Source organism: Hibiscus syriacus, unplaced genomic scaffold, assembly GCF_006381635.1.
Source record: "Hibiscus syriacus cultivar Baekdansim isolate YM2019G1 unplaced genomic scaffold, ASM638163v2 tig00110503_pilon, whole genome shotgun sequence".
Taxonomy (NCBI): domain Eukaryota; kingdom Viridiplantae; phylum Streptophyta; class Magnoliopsida; order Malvales; family Malvaceae; genus Hibiscus; species Hibiscus syriacus.
The window spans coordinates 2,630,865-2,649,944 of NW_024062764.1; the positions used below are offsets into that span (position 1 = coordinate 2,630,865).

At 36.8% G+C, this 19,080-nt stretch overlaps 1 protein-coding gene across 2 annotated transcripts; it reads right to left on the bottom strand.

Annotated features, from left to right (window-relative positions):
• Positions 1–2,165: 2,165 nt before the first annotated feature.
• On the bottom strand, positions 2,166–6,711 carry LOC120129628 (zinc finger protein CONSTANS-LIKE 9-like). Of its 2 annotated transcripts, none has more exons than XM_039147092.1 (6): positions 6,530–6,711; positions 5,057–5,791; positions 3,850–4,074; positions 2,946–3,250; positions 2,322–2,450; positions 2,166–2,231 (listed from the first exon to the last, which is right to left on the bottom strand). In XM_039147092.1, exons 2-5 carry the CDS (start codon positions 5,648–5,650, stop codon positions 2,336–2,338), a joined length of 1,239 nt encoding a protein of 412 aa, XP_039003023.1. In that variant the 5' UTR covers positions 5,651–5,791; positions 6,530–6,711; the 3' UTR covers positions 2,166–2,231; positions 2,322–2,335. The 2 variants fall into 2 exon arrangements, with proteins under 2 accessions (XP_039003023.1, XP_039003022.1); XM_039147091.1 differs by having other exon boundaries at positions 5,057–5,799.
• Between the last annotated feature and the right edge of the window lie 12,369 nt (positions 6,712–19,080).

Below are 19,080 nucleotides of genomic sequence, written 5' to 3' on the forward strand. Positions count from 1 at the left end.
TTTGAAAAAGTTAAAAGTTTAAATTATAAAATGGACCAAAACTAATCTTTTAGGTGTTAAATGCATAGTTTACCCAAAAAAAATTATAACAAAAAGTAACCATCCAGTCCAACTACTATTTTATTCTGGATGGTTGTGAGACTTCCATTTTAGACATGAAGACCAATTAAAACATGTTGTGGAGCAAAATGCAACATAATGCAATAATTTCGTCTTGACAATCATTTTATGCAACAAAAAGGAGGGGCCATAATCTAAGATGGTACCATAATTACCTTCTTCTTGTTGAATAATTAATATTATTGTTTTAGATTTAACTGAATAATTACCTTCTTGTTGTTGAATAATTAAATATTATTTTATGTTTCGATTTAAATCATTTCAGATTCGGTACTTGAGTTTATTCAAATAAATAATAATCCCTATGTTACGATAAAAGGAAGCTTTTATCTCATTCTTTATGAGTCCGGTAGTCGAGAAAATACCGGAAACCTCCCATCGGTAAGCTTCTTTTTATCGTAATTAGAGACGACAGCGTAGAAATTGTTAATTTATGTCATAGTTTATCGTAACAATATACGTTTAGAGGTGTTCAATAGATCAATTCGGTTAACCGATCAAATTGAATTGGCAAAAAATCATTAAAATCGAATTTTGTTTACATTTAATCATTAATCGAGCCAAAAATTTCAAAATTTTTTAATAGAACCAAACAAAATTTTGTTAAATGATTTAACTGAAATTTTAAATAATATATATTAAATATTAAATATTTTTAATTAATTCGGTTAAAATCCAAATTTAAATGCTCCTAGAGCTAAGTTATATATAATTAATATAAATAATATATTAAAAATTAAAAAAAATTAGTTAATTCGGTTAATTTATCAACTTCGTACCAAATTAACCATTAACCAAACTTTTAAAAAAATCATTAACCATTAACCAAACTTTTAAAAAAATCATTAACCATTAAATGACCAAACATAAAATAAACCGACTAATTAATCTGATTTTTTTTAATTCAATCGAGTTAATAGGTTAAAACCGATTAATGAACCCCTCTGTGTAAATTATAAATACATGCCCATAATTATGAATTTTAATAACAGCATAAGTCACGCGTAACCGATATTATCGTTTAGTTTGTTCGCACAATAATCAGCATTGAAATGGGAGTCTTTCCTACCAATTTTTGCTGTACTATTCTTCAATTCTTGGAATAATGGAGCAAGTTATTCTCTAAAACTGAAAAAAAAAATCAATGAAGAGGATTAAGGAACTGTGAAATTGGGATGATTATCTAATTTTTAACATCTTTGATTAGCGAAAGATGGAAATTCTGAGTTACCTGCTCCTACATCCCATAAACCCAAGTTAATATGGACATTGACTCTTAAAATCTCTGATAACTGTGAGAGGTTTTCTAGATCGGTTACAAGATTTCGGGAGGGCCTGGTAGCAGCAGCAGCAGCAGAAGGCTCGGGAATAGCGAGGCATTTGTTGAGGCACGAGGGGCAGTGAACTGCTCTTGAGGGTTGTGGTCACAGGTGGTGCTGAGGTAGTTGTGGTGGTCACAGGAATGGGTTTTTATTTAAAATTAAAGATACGATTGGTCAACTTGCTAGGTAAGCTGTCAAGGAGATAGTAATTGTGCATTGCCGATTAACGAGTGATCAATTTATGATAAATCTGCTTCCTGTGGTTATAATTTGTATCATAATTATCATCGGGAGACTTCCACTAGAAAAGAGGAGAAAATTACAAGTGCAATGGACAATGGCCATTAATACAACTGCGCATACAAACTAAGAACTTTGCTATACATTTAAATAGAAAAAGGAAAGAAAAAAAAACAATAGAAACGAAGATCAAAATTAAAGCTGCTGCATGCTTTTGCCCGTGACTCGACATCAGTCCGGCCGGCTTAGCATGCCAAATTCCAATGGCAGCGACAGCAGCGGCTTTTATAAAAACGCTGGGAACCAGCTGAAGGTAGATATATTTGTCAACGGAACCAACACTGAGCTTAAATTTGTCTCGGAGGACAACAGTGTGCATCTGTCGTCCTTTCCATTCTAGTGAAACGAGCAGGTGAACTTGCTTGATCATGGTGGCAGGCAGATCTTGCCAATTGATCTCACGATCCGTTGATATTTTTTTTATGGTGATAAAGAACTAGGCCTTGGGATTTATTCATGGTGTTTTTGTGTTGATAAAAACTGACAGCGCTGTAATACAACCACGCGGCCTGTCACTTTAATTAGTTTGAAATAAGCCAATTCATTCCAGCTAACAAAGCATGTTTAAAAGAATCGTACCAGCAGCTTCAGGTTTAGTTCAATGGATCATAATCATAGGCATCACCGGCTTTCACAAAGCGTCCCTTCACACGCTTTCTCACATCGGCCCTTGCTTTGCAAGATGCATATCTCACTCGCTTCTCAAACCTATCACAAGGACAAAAGTTAAACATGTAAACTCCTCCAATGGGTGGAATAAAACATCAAGACCAACAGTTCCGATTTTACTTCAACTTTCGGAATGGATTGTTGATAAAATATACACAGATGAAGATTCATAGGGAATGCAGATCCACATTGAACTTCTTCAATGGCAGGAATACTAACTAATATGCACTATTTACTGATTACGATACCGAGAAACAATTATACTACTAAGAACACACATGTTAAAATGATTTCAAATTATTTGGAATCATCATGTCAGTTCTGCTGCTCCTTGTATAAAATTGCACACAGCTATGTTGATACTTGAAGGCAAATGAAAAAGGTCCACATGAAGAAAAGCTAGAAATTGTAGCAGAGAAACAAGAATCAAGACATGATTGTCTACTTTGTTTGTGGTAAATCAACATCCTCGGAACCAGAAATTATCATATAAGGCAGCACATTTTCTTATATGTGTTATTGGCATATACTTACTTTCGTGTCTTCTTCTTTTCCTTGTAACGCATTACAGCATTGCATCGAGTAGATGATTGGAAGGTGTTCTCAGTACATGGAGGACACCAGGGAGGCTCTCCCATGAGAAGCATTGGTGAAACTTCACAATCTTGGTAATCTCCTCCGCTACTCTCTCCGGTAAGGCCAGAAAATGATAGGCTTGAATGAGCCTTCCTTCCAGCAAAATAAATAATTGAATCGATTTTATTGCCCATCATGGAATCGGCAGATGCCCCATTGCTGCATGCAGGCTGGACTGTGTTGACCAGACCAATAGATGAGCCCTGTACAAGAATAATATTTAGTCATCGACCATGAGAACATTTGCCATGAACTTGAAATTCTCGGGGGCTGGAATTATGGAATGTGTGATTCCTAAGGAATATAAAACAAGCATGCCATATACAAGTACAACACAAAATAAATACTCGGCAAATAGGACAGTAAGCTTCCTCTCATTACAGTAATCATTTCTTAAGTTAATGTTTGCATGTAGAGAGTACTGCCCCATATAAAAAGGGACATGTGCCTTTGATCACAATGAAAACTGAAAAAGGAAGATGCTGAAGTAGAAGGATATTAAACTTTGTTTTGGTATATGTTGGGAAAGCAATTTTATATATGCTATAATACACCGCCAAAATAAAATTGTCGTTACTTAACTGTAAAGAAAATCTAGTAGAAAAGGGCAATTACAACAGACAGAACTTGTACATTTCCAAAAACTAGAACTTGTGCCACATTCACCAAAATAAAGCTTCTCAGTACAGCATCAAATAACTTTTGTCTTTAAATTCAACAAGGAATACTCCCATTTACAAAAATGAGAGGGAAAAAAGACAATTCAGACACCACAGAGAAAGTTCAAAAGAGAAGAAAGAACCTCAGCAGCCACAGAACCCCGACAGTTGGAATCAGCAGCCGACATGTCTTTCATCTTGAATATGCTATCAATTCCACCATTCTCTAACAGTTCTTCAGAGTGATCGAGAGTTTCTCCAAAGAGTTCTTCATAATTTTCAAGGTTCAGATCAACATCATCCATGTTGAAGTCATCGCAGAGATCATTTTCACAAAGTGAAGGATGCTTTGTTGGAGGGAAAGATAACTGCAAATTTAATAAAGCAAAAATTAGCAAATGTTCCCAAAATGGAATTATATTATTCTAATCACTCTTTTAATGATTAAAATGAAATCTCGATAACTTCCAAGATGATCTCACTGCACTTTCCCTATTTCTTGAGTCAATTGCTTTTAAACTGCCTTTCCCCCTCTATTATCAATATATCCGTTGATACAGTGTAAAGCTTTTAAGTTTTACACGTTTTTTTTTGGATCATTGGATGAGTAAAAATGGATGGCTAAGATCAGCAGTAGAAAGGGAAGATATTTTTATGAGAAAAAATGAAGTAGATTATCCTCAAATTTAAAGCTTTAATCTAAGCCATTAAACTCAGTTAATCTAATGATCCAAAAAACATGTAAAACATTTTTACACAGTGTAAGTGGATCCTAACTCATATATATATAAATATTAAAAAAGAAAAACTACAATCAAGTAGACAAGCGGCATTAGCATATGATCCCAATTTAGAAACCCATGGCACAAATAGGCAAAGATGTCATATAATAAAGATGAGGTTATTGATTAAGTAATCATATTCTGAGGACCAAGGACCTCATTAATTGTTCTCTGCAATATAAACCTAAAACTAAAGTTGATCTAAAAGATAATTTAGATGGTCCTTTGATTTCCACTATAAAGCACAATCAAGAAAGGAACAAATTTGGCATAAATTCCTTGTGCATAAGGAACTAATCTGAAGAAAATGTTGTCACTTAAGCCTCAAGCTCGTTTCTATGCAGAAAGAGCATTTATCACTGAGGCCAGAGCACACAATGTTATTGTTTTTCAACGTAGAGCACAACAGCAGAATAAATTTGCATACATAGACCCTCTTTATCAAAATGCTTAATCATATTTCTTTAATGCTGTCTCATGAAATTTGGATAACAAGGGACTGAAAGTACCTTAATAACAGTTGATCTAGATTCTTTAATGATAAATATATTCCAAATTCATCATTTACCTTGGGCAATGATGTATCAGTTAATCCAGCTGGCTGATCTAGAGCTCGTGGTGGTGATCTAATTTCCGGAATTGAAGAAGACCCTTCCCAACCACTTCCCATGTCAACATTATTGTCGTTATTGGCTTCTGCAACACCATTATTATTCTGATTCTGGCTAATGGTGTTTCCCGTAGGGCTCCAGGAAGTCCTCTCCATATTCTCAGGGATGCTCATTAGACCTACTTCCTGCTTACCAGTAGATTCAGCCGGTGAAGGGGACTGCCAAAAGAATGGCCATAAGTAAGAAAGTTCAGCGGATGATGGACAACCAGAGTAACTATTAATTGTTTGCCTGTTATGTGTCGAATTCGAGGTAGAGGTGTCATGACCTATCCAATTACAGTTCTGGCATAGGGAAATCCTTTCCTCTGCGCATCTAACAAAAGCAGGTCGCAAATTGCATCTCTCACATAACAGTGTTCTCGAATGGCGTCTTGACAGTGCATTAGCAGAATGGACATTTTGATCACATGACAAACATAAGCAGGCAGCATCCGACCGGCAATATACCACCGTCCTTTGATGGGCACAGAAATCACAATTGTAACCCATGTTTGCAATCAGAGCACTCCACAACAATACCTAAAACTTCTCTCCAAAATTCAACAGACTATAAGCAGAAAATATATAAACCATGGCGAGTAGCTTTTCTATCGATCCCCAGCTCCGCTATTTCTTCATGCACTTCAATACCTACCAGACTGAAAACTCAGTTCACTTTCATCTAAAAGCAAGCTAACCCAAAGAAAATTAGAACATCAACTGAAAACTCATACGTGGATAGCTTCATTCACTTCAAATTTGCCCATAAATTAATGACACAACAACAGGATAAAATTCTAGACGACACTGTATCATGGAAGTGGTCACATGAATCAGCACTGATTAAGGATAAACATTTATATTTTCTATCTCTCATCGAAAAGGTAAACAATTTCAAGCACTCAGAGGCAAAGAAACAAAAAGTTATTATTGATTGTGCAAAAGTACAAACACCAAATTTTTAGAGTCATCCATGATGACTACAACAGTGACGAAAAAAAATGAAGAAACATCATTTTCATCAAATAAAAAGCAAAAGGCAATCAAGCACGCCTTCCTAGAAAAATAATTATAAGCAAAATCAATTACATTTCAAATAATGAAAAAAATGCCAGAATCAAATAACTAATTTTTCATCATAAATCAAATAGAAAATATAACCTTAACCCACATAATTAAACACCCTAATCAGAACAAAATTACCCACACACGCAAATAGATTCAGTAAAAAGAAAACAGAAGATCTTATGCAAACAAAGATACCCAGAAATACTAACATAGAAAACTAAATATAAAACCCAGAGATAAATCAAATTCAAACAAAAAGAAAGAGACCCAGAAAGGGATATCGGATTAAGAGCTGATATAAAAGAGAATTAAGAAATTTACCGTGAAAAAACAGAGAAGATGATGACAAGATCGGTTACTAGCAGTGATTTCAGAAATTCAAAATTTATAAGAAAATCAACAAATTACAACGAGAAACTGGAACAGAGTGATTTCCAGAATCTCTACTCTCTCTCTCTTTGAATTTTTCTAAATTTTATTTTTCTGTATTTTGAGTTTGTGAAAGTGTGACAAATGGGAATCGGTGTGCGTTTACGGGAAATGTAATTTACATATGCTGATGATGAAAACTGCAGAGAGAAATAGAATGAAAATGTTTAAACAATAAGGGGGGAGAAAAAACATTTTAACAAATATAAAGGGCAAAAATGGAAAGAAAAAGATAAAAGTGGGTCCTTGTCCTTTTCAATCGTAAAAAGGAAAGTCGGACACGTCCTTTTTACTTGGCTCCTCCCATGATTAAAATGCTTTCAATTTTCATATATGGTATAACTTAACTCTTAGTCCTTGAATTTGACAACTTATTAATTTAGTCCTTAAATCTTTTTCCAATTAGTCTTAAACTTCAAAACCTTTTTTGATTTTTGGTATAAGTGTTAGTAACGCTTTAGAAACTAAAAAAAGGATTTATCCCACATTGGATAGAAATATACCTTTGGGAAGATATTTAAAAGGACACTATTTCCCTTTCAAATTGATTATGGCTAGATAACTCCCTCGAACACGTGCGCCGCTGTTGCTGTCTGGCTCGTGGTCGTGCTAATTACGTATTTTTGACATGTAACGCTCGCGTATTCTCTTTTTGGAGAAAATTTAAAAAAATTTCTTTTAGGAAAAATATTTTCAAGAAAATTGAAATGACATTGCACTAGATTAAGCATATATACCCATAATTCTAGTAATGAACATTGGATTGCTCTCAAACGTTTACTGAAATACCTTAAAGGTACAATGGACTAGAAACTTGAGTTTATTGGTTATCCTGTAATCCTAGAGGGTTACTATGATGCTAATTGGGTTACAAATGACAATGAAGTAAGCTCAACGAGTGGGCACATCTTTACAATAGGTAGAGTAGCGATCTCATGAAAATTTGCAAAGAAAACGTGCATTACTCGTTCTGCGAAGGAGTCAGAATTCATTGCTCTCGACCTAGCTAGGCAAGAAGTCGAATGGCTAAGGAATTTATTGATAGAAATTCCTTTATGGGGAAAACCAACTCCTCTAATGTCCTTGTTGTGTAGTTCTCAAGACGTGATATGTGTGGCACATAGCCAAGCTTACAATGGTAAGAAAAGAGACATTCGTATAAGACACGAATTAGTAAGACATCTAGCAATGAACAAAATACTCTCTTTAGAGTATGTGAAGTTAGAGAGGAACCTTGTTGATCCGCTAACCAAAGCGTTAAGTAAGAAATAGGTTCAAGACTCCTTTAGGGGGATAGGCATAAAGCTTGTTGGTTGAGGAATTTATGATGGACACCCAACTTAGTTATCTAAATTCAATGCGGCAAAAAAAACCATAGAAAGTCTCATACTATACATGTAACACCCTAATCCAGTCTGACCCGAAGATCACTGTATCACTATGTCACGTAGGACCACCTAAGTGGTTAACCCAAAAAATATTATTTTAAAATTGAACTGATTATAACCATTTGATAAAAATCCATCTATACTGAAATTAATAAAAGCATAGTATTCAAGTTTTACAAATACAGGGAGCTCCCAAAATACTCAAAATATACAACGCTAAGTTTAAATCAAGAGTTATAACTATATATACAAGGGTCTATAACAGTACATGCCCTCTAAAAGTGACTCAAGACATACTCTGAAATACTCGGATGCTCTAGTATGTTGCACTGGAATGCCTGATAATGATAACTCCCCACGAACGGTCTCCTAACCTGTGCACGGAAACATATTCCGAACGTAGAGCTTGCAAGCTCAATGCCTCACTAAAAGCTGTATTATACTATATGCATTCAATAAATATGCTAGTTGATGGAACAAGTAAAGGCACAAAAGATATTGATCTACTATATTGTGGCGGATATCATGGTACGACTAACGGATTCTACATCTTGAAGCTCACGTACCCTTCTAGTATACCTGAATACCCGAATGTATTCTGGGTGAGATCCAGAAACTACATCAGAAACGTACACCCGACCAACTCACTCTGTCGAGTCTTAGGGCATCTGCGCCCAACTGGTAGTAAATGCCTTAGCACTGACTGAGATATCCGATTGTATAACTATATTTACTAGAATGATTCGGGTGTCCTGACTATGTCCCGAGCGTCAAACAATGTTAGTTTTATTTTATCCTAGTTATTGTTGTTTCTACTATTTTGAGTTAATTTAACGTTTTCACTTATTGTTTTATCTCGTAGCATTTTGGTATGAATGGGATCCCTAGAACCTACTCTTAAAATTCTCGAGTTCTCTGCCCAAAATTGGTCGTGGGTACCGATACTAAGACTTCAATATCGGTATTGACCCCTAAGTATCGATACTGACCCCTGGTATCAATACTATTTTTAGCTTTGATGTTTTGATAATTTACTAAGTATCGATACTCCTATGGAGAGTATCGATCCCGGTATCGATACCACCTTAGGTGCTGATACCAAAATTGCCTACTGTAATTGCTAAGTGATCTCAGTATCGATACCACCCCATAGGTATCGATGTCGATCTTACAGTATTGATAATTCATGAATGGGTATCGTTACTCCCTGCTAAATTTATTCTTTGTTTTAAGAACATTATCGGTACTATTCCTTCAATACCATACCCTCGTTCGAAAATGCTCTGTTTAGGTACGAAAAATGCAATATTTCTACTCTAAAATCCTGATTGGGGGTCTCAATTGTTTTTAAAGTCTTATTTATGATTAAAGGGGTCATAAAGAGGCTATAAACATGTTGGAAACACTGAATTTCGATTTCTACCATAAAAATGTCACTTAGCTCATGCAACCTACTAACCATATTTAATTGACCTACATATGGAATAGTTGAGTCTAAAGTGAGTTACATTGATGTATTAAACTACTGGAAACTCCCATAAGCTCAACCAAGCACTAGTTTTTCCTTTCATTTGGCTTGAGAGGTTTCCCTCACTTCTCTCACTAAACATAAAAACAACATATAAGTTACTATTGTTATTGGAAGCTTATAGGAGGATTTAAAACATTTCTAAAAGTTGGAATCTCCCAATATCAGACTGGTTTACAATGGTTTTCCAAAACCCCCACTAAACCCATATTTGGTTTTTCTTTACCAAAACTAAAAATTGGGAGCTTGGTTGAAAGCTACGGAGCTAGAGGTTATGATTCTTACTTTTGGATTTCGAAATGGAGATGGTTGACTAGTAAAGTTAACACATTTGTTGCATGAATGGAAGGAAAAATGAGGGATGAAAGATGATGAAGAAGATATAAGGAAGAATGGTGAAAAGAGGAGGGAACAACGTAATATCATATTCCTTAATGAAAAATTAGCCTTCTAAAAGAAAAATGGATTTATTACATCTTTAGCCACTCTAGATTTGATCACTTTATAAAAGGTTCCCTTTTTGACTACTATTGAGCCTAACTAAAGCCCAAAACCATCCCAACTTGGGTTAAGGTCATCCTATAAGCCCTAGGTTAAATCTAAAACCTGATTCAGTTTAACTCGAGACTTCTAACCGGAATTAAAGATGTTACAACTCTCTCTTCCTAATTAAAATTATGTCCTCGAAATTTATCTAGATAAAAGAGGTGGGGGTACTGAAGTTGCATGTCCTTTTCGGTTTCCAAGTTGCTTCCTCAATGCCATGGTTCCTTCAACGTACCTTTACAAGGGGACTACTCTCGTTCCTTAGTTCTATAAACTCTCTAGATAAGATTCGGATTGGCTCCTCCACAGAGGTCATGTCCTGACTGACCTTGACTTGCACTAGAGGGATGACATGAGAGGGATCAAATCGGTATCTTCTAAACATGGACACATGGAATACATTATAGATGCGCTCTAGCTCTAAAGGTAAGGCTAATCGGTAAGCCACTGCCTAACTCTGTCCAATACCTTGTAAGGTCATATGAAACATGAAGACAAATATCTTTTGCAACCAAAACGAAGCATATTCTTCCATGGGGAAACCTTGAGAAACACTTTATCCTCTACTGTGAACTCGATGCCCCTACGTTTGAAATCTTCGTAAGATATCTGCCTGTCTGAAGCTTCTCTCAACATGTCCTGAATCAATCGAACTTTCTCTTCGATTTCTATGATCAAATTTGGACCTACTAATTTTCCTTCACTAAGTTCTGTCTAACATAACAGAGTCCTACACTTTAACTCATACAAGGCCTCATACGGAGCCATCTAGATGCTTGATTGAAAACTGTTGTTGTACGCAAACTCCACTAAAGGTAAGTGGTTCTCCCAGCTGCCCTTTAAGTCTATGAAGGTGAACCTAAGCATATCCTTCAAGATCTAAATGAAACGCTCCAACTAGTCGTATGTTTGAGGGTGGAAAGCTATACTAAAGCTTAGTTTTGTGCCTAAGGACTTATGAAGTGCTTCCCAAAAATGGAAAGTGAATCTAGGGTCTTTATCTAATGTGATAGAAATCGATACACTGTGTAACCTCACTATCTCGTAGATGTATAATTGAGATAACCTCTCTAGTGTATAATCCATCCTAACTGGAATGAAGTAAACTGATTTGGTCAAACGGTTGACTATGACCCAAATTACTTTGTGTCTCTATCTGGTCATAAAGTCCATGTTCACTCTGTCCTATTTCCACTAAGGAATTTTAATGGGATGAAGTAACCCTAAGGGATCATGGTGTTCTACCTTAACTTGTTAACACACTAGACACCGAGAGACGAACTCTGACACTTCTTTTTTCATACCCGACCACCATAATAACTTTTGAAGCTTTTGATACATCTTATTACTACCTGGGTGGACTGATAGTAGGTTGTGATATATCTCATGAAGTATCTTGCTATACAACTGAGCGTTTGCGGGCATGCATAACCAGCCCCTGAAGTACAACACGTCTCCCCCCATAATTCAAAACATGTGGCCTCGTCTTGACGAACCTATTTGACTCGGGTCTATAATCAGTCATCTATACTCTATAACCTTTTAGCCTCATCTACAAATTCTGGCTCGACTCGTAACTTAGTCATTAATCCACCTTTGTTGATTAAGCTCAAATGATTTAGGAGGGATCATAACTCTGTCAGTGACTTCCTACTCAAGGCATCTATCACCATATTTTCCTTACTTGGATGGAAGTCAATTATACAATCATAATCCTTAAGCAATTTGACCCATCTGTGCTGCTTAAGGTTCAACTCATTCTGAGTAAGTAGGTACTTGAGGATCTTTTTATCACTAAAAATGTGACACATAACACCGAAAAGATAATACCTCTAAATCTTAAATACAAACACCACCGTACTAGCTCAAGGTCGTGGGTAGGGTAGTTTTGTTCATGAGGTTTAAGCTGACAAGATACATATGCTATGACCTTACCCTAATACATCAAGACGCATCCAAGTTAATTTAACGAGGCATCACTAAAGTCTGTGAAATCCTTAATCGAATCTAGATGGGTTAATATTGGGGCCTGAGTCAAAATGACCTTCAACTATTCGAAACTCTGTTGTCATTTCTTATCCCAAAAGAATTAGACTTCTTTCTGAAGTAGTTTGGCTAGAGGGATAATTATCATCAAGAAACCCTGAACGAATCGATGGTAGTACCCGACCAAACCTAGGAAACTGCTCACTTTTAACACATTTTTAGGTGGCTCCTACTCAACTATGGCATGAATTTTTCATAGATTAACCCTGGTGCCATTTGCTTATATGATATGACCTAATAACGCTACCTCAGATAACCAAAGCACACACTTTCCAAACTTGGCATACAACTTATTGTCCTAGAGTGATTGAAGAACAATACATAGATACTACTCATATTACCCCCTAGACCCGGCCTATGCGTTACGACAAGATCTAGCATATTATGATAAAGTTTTTCAGAACATTTTTCAAGAACTTAAAATCATATTTCGAATAAACATTTTTTAGAATATAATTGACAATATTAAAGTTCAATTCCAATAATTTAAAAGTCGTCATAAGGACTAAGTAAAATAAAATATTCCAAAATCTATTTCGGAACAAATCTATCATCAGTATCAAAATCAATATAAGTCATAAAACAAATACTTCCAAAATATAGGCACATGTCACCCAAAGTAAATGCAACTCGAAAGATAAATACATTACAACAAAAGGTATTGTATGAATGTGTCAATCCTCCAAGTGTCAGGTTCAGGACGTATATCAAAAGTATCTGAAAGAGAAAAGTTTGAGGGAGTGAGCGAGGGAGCTCAATGTGTTCCAACAGTGCAGAAATAAACATATAATTAATATTTCAAAATCAATTCAAAATTAATGTCATGAAACGTCAGTAGAGTTTCCAAAATTAGTTCAGTTCCAAATTGTGAAAACGTCAGTAGTATTCTTAGCTTAAAATATAGAACCGCTATCCAATCGAACACCATATGCAGTTCCCTTGAACTGCATCCATAAGGACTTACCCTAGGCCTGAAGGGCGTAGGGGCTAACCGCACCCTAAGGGAGTACCTTTGGGTCCATAAGGTCTTACCACTAGGCCTATTCAGCCTAGGAACCCACCCAAAGGTTACCTTAGGTCCAAATGAATTACCAGCTCGATCGGCCTGAACTTATATAAGGAATTACTAGTTTGACCGAAGCTGAACCTGTAGAGACTTTATACCATATCTTAGAGTACCCTGAAAAAAAAAATTTTCAGAGAGTAACCAATGATAGCAGGAAATCGAATTTCAAACATATATCAATTTAGTAAAATCAGTAACCAGAGAACAAGAATTAGATACTCATGCTTAAATTTTAGTAAATCAGAAATCAGACTTTAAATCAGATAAATCATACGGAAACAAGTCAAATAAATAGTCACATTACAAATTAGATAAAACAATCATGTGCACATAGTATTACAAACATATATTTAAAACAGGTATATGACACACAAGGAACACCTCACAAAAAGAATCGGTCCGGTAGATCTATCGAGCACCAGCTTCACTATGCTCTTATGGTGTACACGAAACTAGGTTATATCAGAAAATGATTATAATCAGAAAAATATTCTAAACTGAGTATCTATCAGGGTTACAGAACTATATGAGTAATCACGGGCTAGAGCTGACGGACAAATTGGGATAAACCAAGTTGAGTAGCCGAACAGTCAGAAGATCCACGAGTACCTTAAATATATGACATCATCATAAATTAGTCATTGACCCTTCAATTAAATTAGATGCACTGAAATAAATACTTAAATTACATATGTATATTCGAGTTTAACTGTCAATTCAGAGGATTTCATTTTTGAAATTGGAAAAACTAACTTTGGAATCAAACTCAAGACGTAGAAAAACATAAAATATGACTTTTTGGAAATTTTAACTTCTTGGTCAAAGTCAACGGTCAAAGTTAAAGTCAACGAGTAGGTCGACGGTTATATCAAAGTCAATAGTTTTGGTCAAATTCAACAGGTCAGATCAGTTCGGGTTAACTCAGGTCGGTTCAGGTTGACTCGATTCGGTCCATGTTGAATCATACCAGTTCGAGTTGACTCGAATCAGTTCTAGAAAGATCATTAGACAACTAACAAGCCCCACGAGCATGCGACGGCTTATGGCGGTATGTGACAACGTCGACGGTTTGGGGTGATCGACCGATTACTCCATGATCATCCAATTAAAATTATAACACCATTCAACTCAAAAATCAGCCAAAAACCACAACCATTTATCAAATTTAAGTGTTTGGAGGCTTACCCAAGACAGACGACGAGAACAATAATGGTGAACGATGAACCCGCTCGGGTTTCGGTAGAAATCTCCTAGGGAGTACAACGACGGCTGGCGTGAGGCTCACCAATGGATAAAGCGGCTGAAAAAAGTGAAACCCAAGGGAGAAAAATGGGGTTCCCCCTGTGAGAGACGAATAGGGCGAAAACTCGGCGAGTGATTGGTTGGGTGGTGACCAAGGTGACCAGGCGCGCCAGATGGGTAATATGGTGACTTCCACCAATGAGCGGTGGCGATGAATGATGATTGAGGGACTGAACGGTTTCCTCCTCCTTCTCGATGGATGAAAAAATATTTTGAGGGTTGAATGGTCGGGTTGAGGTCGCCGGTTGCTGCTGAACACAATGGATGTGGAGGTGTACTCCACCATCGATCAAAGGTGGCTGATCTGAGGTGATGTGGATGGGGTTTTGGGAGATGATGGGTTTTGGAGGTTTGGTTCCTCTATTAGGGGGTTTGAAATAGAATGGGTTATCACCCAACCCAAATATAATAAAACATATATTTTATTATTATTAAACTCATATAGAAGCCTAGCATGGTGGTTAGGGCATGGGTATCCATGACCCTAGGGTCATGTGTTTAAACCATCCCTGCCGCCTAATTCCCATTTTTTATTTTTAGAGTCAGGAGAGTATGGGAAAATTACAAGACTAGTCCCTAAACTTCCTATATATTCAAATTTGGCCTAAAAAGTTTTAGAAACTTGCAGTTTAGTCCTTAAAATCAATTTATTAATTTTATAAATTAAAAAATTGAAATTGGGGTGTGACACATCCTCTGATCGGGAGTAAACTAAAATGTTGTCTATGAATACTATGGCGAACTAATCTAAATACTGGTGAAAGACGCAGTTTATCAAGTCTAAATGATATTACTTAAAACTCGTAATGACCGTATCTAGTCCTGAAAGTTGCTTTTGCACCATCCAAATCCTTGACCTTCAGATGGTAATAACCTGACCTCAAATCATTCTTTGAAAATACACACATTCTGCTAAGCTGATCGAAGAGGTAATCAATCATTGAAAGTGGGTAACGATTCTTGATAGTTAGTTTGTTCAATTGTCTATAGTCTACGCACAATCAACCCATCATTCTTCTTTACAAATAGGACCGACGCTCCCTAAGAAAAAATGCATGGTAGGATGAAGCCCTTCTCTAACAACTCCTAAATTTGGACATTTAATCGATTCAATTCTATCGTTGCCATATTGTGGGGGCAATGGACTTCGAGGCTAAACCTGACATTACCTCGATGCTAAACTCTAGTTTCTTTTGGGTGGAAAACCTAACAACTCATCTGAAAACACATCGAGGAAGTCCTTTACTGCTCGGATATCTTCAAAAGTTGAAACTAAGATTCGGGTGTCGACTACCTTTCCAATAAGTCCTCACAACCTCAGTCGATCACCTGTTGGGCTTTTATGGCTTACACAAGCCTCCTGTGGCTTGATTTATCACATGTCATTACTAACTTGGTGCCGTCATCTGTCCTGAGCTTGAGCTTTTTGGCTTTTTACTTCAAATTGGCATCGTGCTCAAACAACCAATTCATATCTAGGATCATGTCAAACTCTCTGAAGGGTAACTCCATCAAATCTGCTCGAAAGGTCTGACCCTGAACTTTCACCAGGCATAATCTTAAAACCTTGTCTACTAGGACATCTAGGCTTAGAAGGCTTGATACTCTAACACCTATCTCTAGGTTTTTTACAAAACCCCTAATTCCTAAGCTAATTCGTAGTAAACATAAGAGTTGGTGGAATCGGGGTCTATCAATGCAGTAACTAGAATGGAAAAGACTATGAATATACCTGAGATCATATTTATTGTATTGCACTCTTCACATGCTCTCACTGTATATTGTCTAGAGACTACCCTACACTATACTACATCTTGTAATCTCGTTTTCCTTTTACTCTATTGTCCAAACACTGTGCTGCCACCCCTAGTTGGCCCCTGGCCTCTCTATATAGACAGTTCAGATCACCGGGTCACTGCTGGAGTCACTCATTGAACTCCCAGATAGTCCCTCATGAAGTGGTATAGAGATGTGCAACTGTAACAACCCTTCAATCCTAGCAGGCAAGTCCCTAAGTGCCTCTTCTCGCAATGACCATAAGTGGGGTGAGTAAAGCCTCTAGTTGACTCACTGACGCTAGCTCCAGAGGCTAAGGTTAATGGTCTCCTCTTAGACTCAGATCTATCTCCTCGGCCCTAACTATATCCGGTCTTCCTCGACTGTGTTATTGAGGGTCTCCTTGAACTTTGACCACCTCGTGTTCTCTTTACAGATGGCTGAGCTGACCCCACTAACTCGGGGGTTCTCCTAATCTATCTTACAGTCTCACTAGCCTACCTAGACCTCTTGTTGAGGACCCTCTTGACTATCTTTTCTTGGCGGGATAACTAAGAAAAGAGCCTAGGGTGATCGACCACCAAGTACGACGGGATATCAAGTTATAGGCCCTCCTTGAACATACGATAGCGGTGCTCCTCAATGGGGATCAACCATGGTACGAATCTACTTAAACGGAGAAACTCATACCTATACTCTATCATAAACCGATATCCCTGAACTAAGTGTAGGAATTGCTTGCTCAGATCATCGGTGTAGACCTCACCAATGTATTTATTTCTGAACTCTGATAGGAACATTTTCTACGTCAGCCTCTCTAGCTCTTATGTCAGCTCTATGGTTTCCCACTAATCAATGGTGTCACCTTTGAACAGTGCGGTGACATACTCGAGCTTACCCTCAGGGGTAAGGTGTAATTTTTTGAGGGTGTAGAGGGTCTCTCAGAGCAATTGATCCGCCTTTATAGGTCCATCGTCTCCTGAACCAAGGAACTTTGTGGTCTTGTATCATGAAGTCTCTCTACTAGGGACTCTTGAGGTACTGTTGCTAGCTAGACTGAGGGTACTAGTGGGGGAGGTAACACAACTTAGGTACTAGCTAGGGATCTAGCTATCTGCCTAAGCATGGAGGTGATGTCCCTAAAAAAGGTCACCTCCTCAACTCTTACATCTACTGGGTCTCTAGTTGATTTGTATCCAGAACAAACTCATCCCCAGGGTCTGCTGCTAGCGAGAAATGACTCTCTATCCTACCATCCTGACTGTGGGTCGAATCTCTGCCATTTGAAATGGGAAAGAGCAGGGGTTATTATCATCATTCCAGTCTTAAAAGTACTCATGACACTCTAGAAGCATATACAATTACAGACACTGACTGACTCTAATCTAAGGGTCCTAGAACCTATTAATCCTGACAATCTGATACCACTGAATGTAACACCCTAATCCAGTATGACCCAAAGATCACTGGATCACGATGTCACACGAGATCATCTAAGTGGTTAACCCAAAATTTTCTTTTAAAACTGAATTGATTATATCCATTTGATAAAAATCCATTCATATTGAAATTAATAAAAACATAATATTCAAGTTTTACAAATACGAAGAGCTCCCTATATACTCAAAATATACAACACTAAGTTTAAATCAAGAATTATGACTGAATATATAAAGGTCCATAATAGCACATGCCCTCTAAAAGTGACTCAAGATATACTTTAAAATACATGGTTACTCTGGTCTGCTGTATTGGAATGCCTGATTATGATAATTCCCACAAACTGTCTCCTAACCTGCGCACGAAAACACATTCTAAACGCTGAGCTTGCGAGCTCAATGTTTCACTAAAAATTGTGTTGAGTTAATCGATCGACGAAATAGCCAGGGGTGAATTGATAATTAAAATTTTGGTGGAATCTTTTGTAGAAAATAGAAAATAATTGCACAACGATTTATAATGGTTTGACTTTCTCAACCAAAGTCTACGCCCACTACTTTAGCCATCCACACTAAGGATTTTCTAACAAATTCACTAATTTGTTCTTTCTTTTGAGGACAAAGAGTAACCTTACAACTCCCTCAAGAATTATACCCTAAATTCTTGAGAACACTCTCTCCCAAAGAGAAGAATACAAATTTCGCAAACTTACAAAAAAACCTCACAAGGTAAGATGTTTGCACAATTCTAGAACAAAGAAAGAACACTCAAAGATGAATACAATTGAGTACAAAGGGTGTTCTTGAAAGCAAAAAAAAAAAAATTGAATGGAAAATATGCTTGAAATGCTCAAACAATAAGTTTAAGGCTTTCTCTTTTATTCTCTCTCAATTCTTGTTTCTTGTTTTTGATAAATGGATCCTCAGCTTGTTTGAATACTCCTTGAATCACTTCTAAACATTTGGGATTATTGGAGAAGTCAATAGAGCCATTATGGTGTAATTATCATTTAAAAAATTTGTTGGGAGCATATGTGCATCGGTACACTCTCAAGGGTGTATCGGTACGCTGTGTGTAAAATTCAAATATTTCGACCGTTATATGACCTAGTGTATCGGTACACTCCAGGTGCATCAATACACTAATTGCATTCAATGTTTCTCGGAGCCAGGAGTGTATCGATGCATGGCTGTGCATCGGTGCACAAAATAGATTTGATGTTGGGTGTGCATCGATACACTAAAGAGTGTATCAGTACATCCCTTTATAAAAATAATATTTGGCCCGATTATGGTTCGAAATACTTTGTAAAAATTATTTCAAAAATATTTTAAGTTTAAAACACAATTTT